Raw genomic sequence first — 12,802 nt, forward strand, 5'->3', positions numbered from 1 at the left:
TAGAGCCTTCACTAGTGGAACGCCCGATTCAAAAGTTCATGTGAGGGCATAACCCTATTGTGCACGTGCGACTGGTGTTCGGACCTTCCAGTATGCCGAGCACAACAACATTCTCTAATTGGCTTCAATGCAACCCAACTTTTGTCAAGCTGCAATAAACCATTATATGATTCATAAATATTCAAGCTCAATGGTGTTTTTAGCCCCCACTGACGACTTCAAGGCAGCGCTGCGACCGTCGACTTCAAGACACCTAATCCTGACCTTAATTACACCTTATCCTGACGTTAATCTTTTCACAACAGCGACACCTCTGTTCAGGAGAATATTGCAACTAGTGTTGTGACCACGACGCACGAGTATAAATGGTTACGGCGCTTCTGTGACGTCACATTGTCGCGCTACCGGTCGGGTGCGTCAAGAATGTGGAACGTTTAAAAGTGCACTACGAGTTCCTGCATGGTTTTAGAGCAATTTCATTTTTGTCTCAAATCATAGGCATCTCTGCTTGATCCGCTAGCTGGCTGGCCCCTGAATACACTGTGAAAAAGTGTAAACACTAGGGGGAACAGGCTGTGCACCAATATATAACAAACCACGTTCCAGCCAATCACCGACAAGATGGGGAGGGGGTGGGGGTTAGTGCTTCAATGAGTTGCAGCTCTACAGTGTATGCGAGGCGAAACAAGAAATTATGTAAGTCATTTTTCAATGTAATAGTTTGTGGTTCCTAGCTTCTTCTAGGTCTGTAGGTCCTAGCTAGCTAGCACTTTCGATCGCAGGGAGGATAAATTCTACAAGAAGTGTTTCTTTTGCATAAGCTCATATAAGAATTTTCAATATATCAACTGTAAGTTATAACCTAATATCGTAAAAATATTGTATAAAGACTTAGAATATAAATTAACTCACTGAACAGTTGGAGTTAGCTCAGCCATCTTAGCGATGTTAGCGTAGCATAAATCCACTTTCCAGTTCATGACAGTTACGGAAACATGGGGGGAGGGGTGAGCTTGCTCTGTTATGTCTGGTATTTACTTGGAACGTCAACAGAAGTGACATCATGCAGGAACTCATAGTGCACCTTTAACCCCAACCCCAACCCTAACCCTTGCGCCTTCCATACAGCTCTGCCTTGAAGACGACGTTGGGGGCTTAAAACACCAAACACCAATACTCAACTCCTCCTCCTCCTCCTCCTCCTCCTCCTCCTCCTCCTCCTCCTCCCATGTTTTCTACAAAAGCAGAGTTGCCTCCCCATCCTCCCCACTCCACTGAGCCAGGAGGTCTGTCCCTCTGCTCTGTGAGACTAACGTTAAAATGCACCACTCCTCTCTGGAGAGGTGGATTAGGGGACCACGGAGTGAAGGAGTGATGTGGGGGGGGGGGGGGGGACGTGGAAAGGAGAGAATGATAAGAGGGAGAGAATGATCGAGGGAGGGAAGGACTGAGGGATGGCCATGGCACTCATTATTAAAGAGATGAGACGGAAGGCCATTTCTCTTCAGAAGAGGGTACACTCCAGGACACAGCTGTGTGTGTGTGTGTGTGTGTGTGTGTGTGTGTGTGTGTGATAAGAGAGCGTAAGAGACAGAGAATGTCTTGACAGGATGAAAGGGGCTGGAGGAGTTATCAGAGATATTGAGGTAGCACATTTTGAGAATTTGATGACTGCTGACGTGAGAGCTTGTGTGTGATAGAGGAAACGAGGGAAAAAAGCTTTTTCCAAATAGTTTAAGATCTAGTCAAAACTTTATATAATATGAGTGCTTTTTATTTTACTTGTGGTCTCTACAATATCTCGTCAGGTCATGGAAGTGTTTGAAGTGTGTGTGTGTGTGTGTGACAGCAGTTCTCCACTTACCATCTCGCTCTCTCTCACACTCCGGCCGAGCACGAGGTCCCGTGTCCGACCAGTCTCCTCTTAGACGCAACCGCTTGACTGGAGGCTGCCTCAGCTGTGGAAACAAACACACACAAACAAACACACACACACACACACACACACACACACACACACACACACACACACACATCAACGTCAACACCCTGTCAGTGTCAAAGAAACACATGCAAGAGTGGGGGTGGGGGGATGGTGTCAAAAATAACCCTAATGCCCTAGCAGACCTCCCCCTCCCACCCCTACTACACTTTGTGCCCCCCTGTGACAATCCTCCACACCACTGCTTTCACTTTCATCTCAGTCCCAGAGTGGCTCCCAAATCCCTTCTGCCACCCCCACCTCCACCCCCCAACAAACCCACCCCCACCCCCCAACAAACCCACCCCCATATCCAGCTCCCTTTCCATAATGCCCTCCCTGTGCACTTACTCCACATGCACACTCAAAGGGAACATCGGGAGCGAGTGAGCCATTTGGGATAAAGCCTTTAATCGCTACACCATTCAATTTTCCTCAAACACAAGCAATCACAATCACAATCACACACACACGCACACATGCAGTACTAACTATGTATCAGCCCAGGGATCAGCACCAGGGTTGAAAAGTGCATTAATGAGGCTACTGGAACTCAAAGTGAATTTATGTGCAACCCCTGACATGCTAATACATGCACTACTCATGGCGGCTGCTTTGAAGATGCACTACTGCTCAGCACTCAGTTTCAGAAGTAATTCAGGGAAGAATCTGGAGTTGTATTCTGTTTTGGCCGGTCACGTCAATGCACAGGTAATCAGTGGCTGTATTGCATGACAATTGAAATCCATAAATCCATTAGACTTAGTGGTGCTATTCTCAGCCCTGACAGACACTAGTATTATGTTCTTTTGAGTGTGTGTCTGTGCTTAGGTTCGTTTCAATCACACACAACCTCTCTTGCGTGCTCTTATGAGGGGGTTTTAAACCTTAACCACCTTAAGTCATCTGAAGCCAGATTCTCCAGCATTGCCCTTTGAGGGCAGGAGGAGAGGTCAGCTCTGAGCAGCGCGAGATGAGGAAGCCGAGGCCTCCGAGGAGTCCACAGTTTTTAGGCCACAGGACGTTTAGCCCTGGTCCTCGGAGTCTAGTTTTTTTTATCCTCTGTATGCACAATAAGACTCAGCCAGCCAGCCAGTATTGCAGGTTCATGGCCCAGGACCCTAAACCACTGTGTGAGGGAGCTAGGGGGTGAGGGAGTGATTTGAGACGCAGTCAAAAAACATGAGCTGCTCTCCTGCTGCCACGTGTTACAGTCACATATACCCCCGTTTCTGGATCACAGCGTTCCCTCGCTCTCTTTCTCTCACTCCATGTCTCCCACTTTCCTTCTTTCTCCCTCCCTCTCTCTCTCTCAATCTTTTCTTTTCCATATCCTTGTCTCATTCTGCCCACCTCTCTCCTTCTCTCTCTCTGCACCAGAGTCTCTCTATCTCTCCATCTCTCTTCCTCTCTCCTTTTCTCTCGCTCTCTCTCTTTCTAGAAATAAACACGCTCCTCGTGTGCCCCAGATCATTTTTCCAGAGTACTCACGAGGGCAAAGGACCCCATGTCGCACCCCACACAGCTCAGACAGAAGGTGAAGCAACTTCCAAGACTTATTTGTTGCTTCCTTACTAGTAAACACACGACTCTAGCACACTTTATTTGTTGCTTCCTTACTAGTAAACACACGACTCTAGCACACTTTATTTGTTGCTTCCTTACTAGTAAACACACGACTCTAGCACACTTTATTTTTGATGCCTTGTTATTGTCCATTCAGACTTCACAAACTGAGAAGGAGTTGGGGCATGATAATGAGAATCATGAAAAGAGCTACCGTTGAGGATACAGGTAGATATATGCAGAGGATAGGGGTGAGGTCAGGCTATTAAATATAGAAGGTGACTGAGAGGCCAAGCTGTCAGGCCTTTGACATTATATGAATGACTGACGCAACGTAAACGGTGAGTGACGTGGTATTCAGCATCTAAAAAAATCTAAATGAAGGGTTCTAAAGATAGCACAGTGTGTGAGTAGATATGTAATATGTAGGCTAATGGAGAGTGTTCTCCTCCTTACTGCGTCTCTGGAACGCCTTTGGATACAGGTTACGCAAAAAATATTAATACAATTAAAAACAAACCAGCACAACCACTGATAAACAATTCTGCAACGCCTCAAATAACCTTCATACTTCAACAAAAACAACAAAAAAAGGGTCCCATACTTGTTTGTTTTTGTTATGTTTGTATGTTTGTTATGTTATGTATGACAATATTGTGCACTTGAACTGAGCACAAAGGACCTTTCATCTTCCTCCTCCTCCTCCTCCTCCTCTTCCTCCTCTGAGTCATGCAGGTTCAGTGCAGGTGGGCTGACGGCCCTTATGGAGCCTGCTGAAATACGCTCTACATTCACAACTGGATAATGAACACAAGACAGCAGGCTACACCATAACAAGGAAATATTGTATGAATGCTCTATTACCAGCTGCTAATATTGGGTTCTGTTGGGATGTATATAAAAAAACTGCAATATATACTACTCACAAAAAGTCAGGGATATTCGGCTTTCGGGTGAAATTTCAGGATGAACCTAAAATCCACTATAACCTTTACAGGTGGACTTCATGTGACCTTCTCTAAACTTTTGAATGTGCATGTCCCTAGACACAGCCCTACATTTTGGTTCCATATTGTCCACAATACCACAAGGGCTATTAATGTCTCTCTTAAGCAACCATGAGGAAATTGGCCTGGCCCCATGAAACCATATAAGTTATGTGTGTGTGTGTGTGTGTGTGTGTGTGTGTGTGTGTGTGTGTGTGTGTGTGTGTGTGTGTGTGTGTGTGTGTGTGTGTGTGTTGTGAAAAGCTACTGCAGCTACTGTTAACAAGCTCTGATTAATAACTTACACGGAGGCCTGGCAAGAGGCTCTGCGGTCGTGATAAACGCACCGATGGGAGAGTGGAGTCTGTCAACAGCCTGATAACTAACCCAACAGCGCACAAACACTACACACTCATACCAACAAACACACAGGCCTAGCTGCAACCTACATCCTCAGTCAGAATATACCATTTACAGTACGTATCTCACATTAAAGCAATTTCTTATAGCAGCCCTTGGAGTTCACGTCTGCACTCAAAATCAAATCGTCTTCAAAAGGGCTTGATATTATGTAACTGCTGTAAAAGATTTGGATATATCTGATTCACTTTTTTTCTATGTCTGCTGTAATGGTCTACAAATACCATAGAGATGGACTGGTGAAGGTCCCATGGGCAGGGAAGAGGAAGAGGAAGAGGAAGAGGAAGATGGAGAGGGATGGTGGAGAGATGTTTTGTGAGGAAGAAGAGGCGGATGATGAAGAGAGGGTGAAGAAGGTGGAGGATGTTGGGCAGGTGGGGAGTTCGCCTGGGGCGGTACACCTGCCACAATGTACCCTAAGTGTCCTAAGGTGAGCTTGGGGAGGACAGAAACCCCCCCCCGTGGAGCAGAAGGGTGAAAGCTCACTTCTTGATCTTGATTTGGAGTATGAATATAGCACTAGGGCTGTGAAAGGATCCTTCTGGCTTTTTGGGTTTTAACCAGGAGGTGCCAGAGATAAAGATAACTGGCTCGTGGCGGCCGAGCATATTCACAGCAACGTCCCCATCTGATCCTTCGATGCCAGCTCTCTCCATCGTTAAGAAGCAGGATCCACCCAGCGTTGGCCTGCATGCTCACCTACCAATACTGCTGTCCACCTCCACACTGCCCATGTCCCTGGCTATTTCCATCCCTGGGGGGTGACCGGGGGGGGCAGCATGTGTGGCTGTATTTGGAAAGGCATGTGGGACACACAGAGGAGATGGGGGGGCACACACAGCTGAACACACCGTGCGACAGCTGAGGGGCTGGAGCAGTGATCCAGCACATTCCTCAACCCCCCCACATTCAAAAACACACACACGTGCGCAGACACGCACACTCACACACACACAACCTTCTTTTATGTACTGCAACTTCGAATCCCCCCCACCAGTTTGTGCTGGAGTGTGCTTGCCAGTTTACACGTGTGTGTGTGTGTGTGTGTCAGCATCCATGGATATTTATTACATACGTAGCTTTCTACATGTAAACATCTCAGTTATGTACACGAGTTATAAACACGTATCTACACATCAACAAGTATACAGAGCAGCTACAGAACAGCTGGACCACGTGGCTACTGCAGCAGTCTGAGATTGAGCTGTGTGCGTGTGTGTGCGCATGTGTGTGCATGAGAAGCATAGTCCCGGCCCAGGAGGACGGTCATCATTTGGGCAGAATGGAGACAGTCAGGCTCTTTGTCCTGGTGTCTCCCTCTCTCTCTCTCCCACCCTCTCTCTCTCTCTCCCTTCTGTGTCTATCTCTCTCTCTCTCTCTCTCTCTCTGCATTAGCATCACTCCTGCCCACTCCTGCCCTCTCCTGCCCTCTTCTGCCCTCTTCTGCCCTCTCCTGCCCTCTCCTGCCCTCTCCTGCCCACTCCTGCCCACTCCTGCCCTCTCCTGCCCTCTCCTGCCCACTGCTTCCCACTCCTACACCGTTCTGCCTTCTGTTTACGTTTACTGCCTTATTTCCCCTCGCCCTCATTCTGCACTAAATTTGGTCTGCAAGCATTGTATGGTCTTTCACTACTCTTTCTCAGTTCCCCTCCTCTTTCTCTCTTTAACCCTTTCTCTCTATCCCCCTGTTTTTGTCTCTGTAGCGCTGTCGGGGTCTCATCGTGTCTCTCTCTCTCTCTGTCTCAGTCTCTCTCGGTCTCTCCATCTGTCTCTTTCTTTCTTTGTCTGTTTCTCTGTCCGACTCCCTTCCATGGTCATTCAGGGTCACCCTTCTCTCTCTCCCTCTCTGTCTCTCTGGCCCCCTTCTCTTTCGCTCTCTCCCTCTCTGTCTCTCTCTCTCTCCCTCTCTGTCTCTCTCTCTCTCCCTCTCCCTCTCTGTCTCTCTCTCTCTCTCTTTCTTTCTCTCACTGTGGTTTTATAAGAGGGACCCTGAGAGCACTTCACTCAAGTTGCCAAAACAACTAAAAATCCCATCTGCACTGTTTACAGGGAGTACCCATCTGCCGAGCACAAGAGAGTGAGCGTACCATGGGTATGAGTGGGGTAGTGTGTGTGTGTCTCTTTTGCTCCCCATTCGTTACACACACACAGAGACAACAAGATTGGACACAAGAGACCTATTAGCATCTGTGTGTGTGTGTGTGTGTGTGTGTGTGTGTGTGTGTGTGTGTGTGTGTGTGTGTGAGAGAGAGAAAGAGAGGGGGAGAGAGAGTTTATGCTACAGGCCAAATCTACTTTGGCCATAAAGCCACCCCACCCCACACACACGCTCTCTCTTCCTCCTCTTCCTCTTCCTCCACCACACGTCGTGAACAGTGCTGCTGCACTGCAATACTGCAGCCGATTGCAGTACATCCTTCACACGCGCAACCCACAACCCACCGCGAAACACGCATCTCGCCTGGGCACAGATCTCATCCATCATGCAATCTGCCTGGCTCCTTAAGCAAGAGCACCCATCACAGGAACAACCCGTTCACCAATCCACCACACCCCGCCCATCCCACCCCCACACACCCCCGTCTGCATGCCCTGGCTGCTGCTGGTGTGCTAAGCCAAACTCAATACTGCTCAATTATGGTTGTATGACAACACGAGGTGGCCCGCGGCCAAGCCACAGACTGGAGCGCTCTCGTAGCGACGGGGAAGGGCCATCGGACTGCACGTACCGAACTACTGCTAAGTACATCTCGCGGAAAATTTACTAAGAGAGCCGTTGCAGAGCATGTCCGAGCATCTCGGAAGTCTTTCTCAATTCCCGGCCAAAGACGTCTCAGAGTACTTTCGACACCGCCAGGAAGAAACTCATTACTTTCATACACCCATAATGACTGCTCTGCTACTTACGGGTACCTGTGGGCCTCACACACACAAAGCTCCGAGACTCCATAGTGACACAGTCACTGTACACAACTAATTGTGACCAAACTTGAAAGTAAGCGCAAGGGAAATCAATGCCTTAAAGGTGTACTCCACTCATAACGGTGCTATTGGGCTCTGAAGTGCTATGAAGAGGGTCCCTGTTGTGTAGTAAATATTAGCAGGGGGGTATTTTCAGCATTAGTTTTATCATTTCTTTTTCGGGATGGAAGTTGGATGATTGCAAATAGAAATTCACATTGGCAGCATGTCCTACTATAAAATGTACACCATCTCATATTACAGTAAAGAGACAAGCTACATTTCCATTTAGTCTAGACTAGCTCCTGTGGAATGACCCATGCATTGCTAAGTAGTCAAACATTTGTCTAAGCAACTGTGTCTGAACCGGGGGGGAACTGTGGCAACAATACTACAGCGGGGAAAATAAGTATTGAACACGTCAACATTTTTTTCAGTAAGTATACTTCCAATGAGGCTATTTGCATGAACTTTTCACCAGACATTAGTATTAACTCAGATAATCCACCCATATAAAAAAATCCAAACATTAAAGTCCATAGGTAGAGTTATGTGCAATAAAGTGGAATGACACAGGAAAAAAGTATTGAACACACCTGCTGAAATTTCTTAAATACTTTGTGGAAAAGCCTTTATTCGTAATGACAGCTTCAAGGTATTTCCTGTATGATGAAACTAATCAGTCACAGTATTCTGGTGTGAGTTTGGCCCATTCTTTTAAACAGATAGTCCTTTAATATTGAAGATTTCAGGGGTCCCTCTTGTGAATCCTGATCTTTAGTTAACTTCCAAAACTGTTCAATTGAATTGAAGTCAGGGCCTTGATTTCCTTTCTCTGAAACCAATTGAGAGTTTCCTTTGCTGACTGGTTAGGATCATTGTCCTGCTGGAAGGTCTAGCCATGTCTCATCCTCATCATCCTGGTGGATGTAAAGATTCTCCCAGAACAAAATGACTCCATTCATCATTCCTTCAACTGTATGAAGTCTGCTAGTACCATGAGATGAAAAACAGCCCAAATATGGTGTGTAGTATGACATCCGAAAAGTTACATTTTTAACCAGAATACATTCTCTCAGTATTTCATAGGATTGTTCAAATGTTGTGTAGCAAACTTTCAACGAGCTTCGACATGTTTTTCTTCAGCAATAGAATCATGCTGGATGAGCGTACATAGAGGCCATGGCGGTGGAGTGCATTACCTATGATTTTCTCTGTAACAATTGTACCTGCTGCCTCCAAATCTTTCTGGAGCTTTCTCAGAGTGGTCCTTGGCTCTTGGGCTACTCTTCTGACTTCCTGGTCAGAAATCATGCAAGGAGATCCTGTGCATGGCCAGTGGATGATGTAGTGATGTTCCTTCCACTTCCAAATAATGGCTCCAATACTGCTTGCAGGATGATTCTGAAGTTTTGAAGTGCATCCGTAACCAGTTCCATTAATATGTTTGGCAACAATAAGGTTGCAAAGATCTTGGGAGAGCTCTTTGCTTTTACCCATCATGAAATGTTTCTTGTGTGACACCTTGCTAACAAAAAACCTTTTATAGCCCACCAGTATGTACTAACCCAGCTTATATCAATTTGCACAGATAGGAGGGATACTTTCTCTAACTACTTACAGATTCCAGTTTGTTCCTTGCCATTCCTTGCGTTTGTGTACTGCTTTATCTTAGCGTGTCCAATACTTTTTCCCTGTGCCATTCCACTTTTTTACTCATAACCCTACTTTTAGACATTAATGTTTGGATTTTTATATATGTGTGGATTACCTAAGTTAATACTAATGTCCGGTGAAAATTTCATGCGAATAGCCTCACTGGAAGTATACTTACTGAAAAAAATTTTGACGTGTTCAATACTTATTTTCCCCGCTGTATATTCGGGTCCAAGTGCCCATGGGGAGCCGGCTTTGAGTCTGACCCGCGGTCATTATCCCCACCATTTTCTCTCTCCCACTTGCTTCCTGTCACACTTCACTGTCCATTCTGAATAAAGAGAAAAAAAGCCCCAAAATATCTGGCCCATTCCAGTGGCTACCACTTGGGCTCAGTGTAGTGGAACAGAGCTTGAGCCAAAATGGCGGCAGTGGGCCGACCAGTGAGCCTCACCTCTTCCCTCCGCTCCTCTGAGGGTCCCTTGAGCTCACGGGCCTGGTCGTCTTTGGGGTCGAACAGGTAGATGTAGTCGGACGAGTAACTGACCAGGACCTCCTGACCGTCGCCACTGTAGCACAGCGAGGTCACGCGACACGACTTGTTGGAGAGGTGGGCGGGGACAAATCTCACGCACAGACCTGTCGTTCCCCGGCCCATATAGTTACCTACAGAAAAATACAGTTATATATACAAACGTAAATATCAGACATACTTGAGGTCATATTTTCAAATGTTGTCAAAAGTCTTTTAACTATATACTAGCTGATTGCATGTATTCGTACCGAACCGTTTAGGTACAGGACGTTAGGTTCAATACAGATGTGTACCAGTAATCAACAGAAGCTTTTTTTGTGTGAGGATCAAGTTTCAATTTCGAGTTCCAAATCACAAACGGCTGACCATATGTCAGTTTAGTTAATGAATAGCATTTCACTTCTTTTAAGAATACTATTCCTGCTTATATGTGTTGAGCATCAGCAATAATAGTCAGTAAATGTTAGACTGGCAGTTCTTACAGGCTTACTGTACTGAAAATTAACCGAACTGTGATCTCCACACCAAGGTACGTTCCGAATCGTGATTTTTGTGTACCTTTCGATTACCCCCCTATTGACAGTAGTAAATATCATGAGCGAACTTAAAAACTAGAGCTGATGGTTTGAGCTGAGAGACGCTGCTCTTACCCGTAGCTCTTGTGCCAAGCATTCTTCTGTCGTAGATCCTCACTGAGCTGTCGGAGCAGCCAACAGCCAGGTAGTAGGGGACAAGGGGGCAGATGGATATCGAGGTAGCAGCCCTGCGGCAGTTTATCAAAATGTCCTATGTAGAGAATGGAGTGAGAGAGAGAGGGAGAGGGAGAGGGAGAGGGAGAGGGAGAGAGAGAGAGAGAGAAAAGATCAACTTCAAAACAGAAGTGGAACACAAAACACACATTTACAGTAAGCTAAGATTGAAAACTAATGCCCTTTTCATTAGTTACATTAGACACAGGAAATCTAAGGTCTTACAAGTTACGGAGTTGAAAAGCTTGCTGCATAGAGGTGGAACTATAGCAAAGCAATGAAGGCTCAAGAGAGCAGAAAGCATGGATGATCACAAATGATGGTGTATTTACATGTTCTCCAGAGAAATGATAGCAATTCAGTTTTATAGGCAACCCCAGTACTGAATACACAATGGACTATAAACTACCTGTTGTGTGCTTTTCCCATTACACAAAACAAACACCACACACACACACACACACACACACACACACACACAGCAAGCACAAGGAAAAGTAGCCAAAGACAGTTGCTTTCTCAACAGGAAACTTTTCATCACCTCGGGGGTTGATTATGAAAATGACTAAAAACAGTCCAAATCTTTTTAAACTCATTTACATTTTGTGGATGAGCTATTTCACATTTCTGTGCCGAGAGCATCCATACTACCATATAAGCACAATTAAATAAAAATAATTCATTTAGAGAGAACTGCAGCAGGGTGTTGAATGACATGGTCAGGAACATATTAATTTGCACATGCACACATACACACAGTGAGAGAGATATTCATGCAAAACTTCAACAGACACACTGCAGAACATTCATGCACATTAAAGTATAGTCTCTCTCTTGATACCGCCCACCTTGGGTGACCCTTCTTGTGCATATACAACTAGCCCTACAGTTCCACATACTGTACACTCCCAGGCATCGATTCCATCTTAAACGTACACCGACTCTGACTGTGGTCATTGTGGGCACAGTAGTGTGTTCGTGTGTGTGTTCGTGTGTGTGTGTGATAAAGGTGCGGCTGCTTGAAAAGTGTATTCCTCTCTCTGACACTCAGCCCCTCTGACAGGCAGCCAAGGTGATTACGTGGCCCCTGCTGAAGGAAGTGAGGCATGCTGGGACGGTTTAGGTCCTCCTGCAGTCCTTACATCTTTACAGTCCTCTTTGGTGCAGCTTGTCTTCATGCGCAGGTCGAACCACCGCACCGTGCCGTCTTCTCCGCAAGACAGGAAGGTGTAGGGGTCGTTTGGTACGGTCATAATCTACGGAGAGAGAGAAGGGTCAAACAGAGCAGAGAAGGAAATGAAGAGTGTAGAAGATGGATGGATGGATAGATATAGATAGAGGAAAACAGAAGGGGAGATGGAAAGGAACAAATGATGGGATAATATTTGACCAGGCACAGCAGTAGGGAAGGTGGCAAATATGACACAGTATCTGTCACAGGCACAAAATACAGGGGGTGAGAGTGTGTGTGTGTGTGTGTGTGTGTGTGTGTGTGTGTGAGTGAGTGAGAAAGAAAGAAAGAAAGAGAGGGAGAAAGTGAGGGAGAAAGAGAGTGAGAGGGGAGAGATCTACAAAAAGGTAATATAATTTTAAGCATACATGAACTTAGACAGATTTCAAGAAGCATAAGAGATCAGTCCTAAAGACATCTTGTTGCTGAGAGGACCAGCAGGACACCGATCACAGAATCGGCATGTGCAGAAATACAGAGTAGGCAACTCTTGAAGAGTGGCATGAATCAAACCAATAACACAGAGATGAGGTAGTAGTTGTAGCACTATCGTCATTTTAACATTGCAGCATTGCAGTCTGTAGATCGGAATATCATTTAGGAGGAAATGTACCGATACACAAACACACCCAGCATCCTCAAGCTCTCATGAGGTACACAATAACAGTCTCAGCCTGTCACTTTAAGAGCACCGAGCCATTGAACTGCCACCCAACT

The 12,802-nt window shown here is 45.9% G+C and overlaps 1 protein-coding gene across 6 annotated transcripts in view; it reads right to left on the reverse strand.

The window, feature by feature from the left end:
• The window catches only part of dcaf6 (ddb1 and cul4 associated factor 6), a 49,989-nt gene that overhangs the window by 17,150 nt on the left and 20,037 nt on the right, over positions 1 to 12,802 (reverse strand). For all 6 annotated transcript variants that reach the window (XM_042077055.1, XM_042077046.1, XM_042077037.1 and 3 more), the window contains 4 exons: positions 11,997 to 12,110; positions 10,756 to 10,891; positions 10,025 to 10,236; positions 1,865 to 1,958 (listed from right to left, as the gene is read on the reverse strand). In XM_042077055.1, the coding sequence (XP_041932989.1) occupies positions 1,865 to 1,958; positions 10,025 to 10,236; positions 10,756 to 10,891; positions 11,997 to 12,110 (556 nt within the window). The remainder of the gene's footprint in view (positions 1 to 1,864; positions 1,959 to 10,024; positions 10,237 to 10,755; positions 10,892 to 11,996; positions 12,111 to 12,802) is intronic.

The sequence above is a fragment of the Alosa sapidissima genome, chromosome 2 (genome assembly GCF_018492685.1).
Source record: "Alosa sapidissima isolate fAloSap1 chromosome 2, fAloSap1.pri, whole genome shotgun sequence".
NCBI classification, from domain to species: domain Eukaryota; kingdom Metazoa; phylum Chordata; class Actinopteri; order Clupeiformes; family Clupeidae; genus Alosa; species Alosa sapidissima.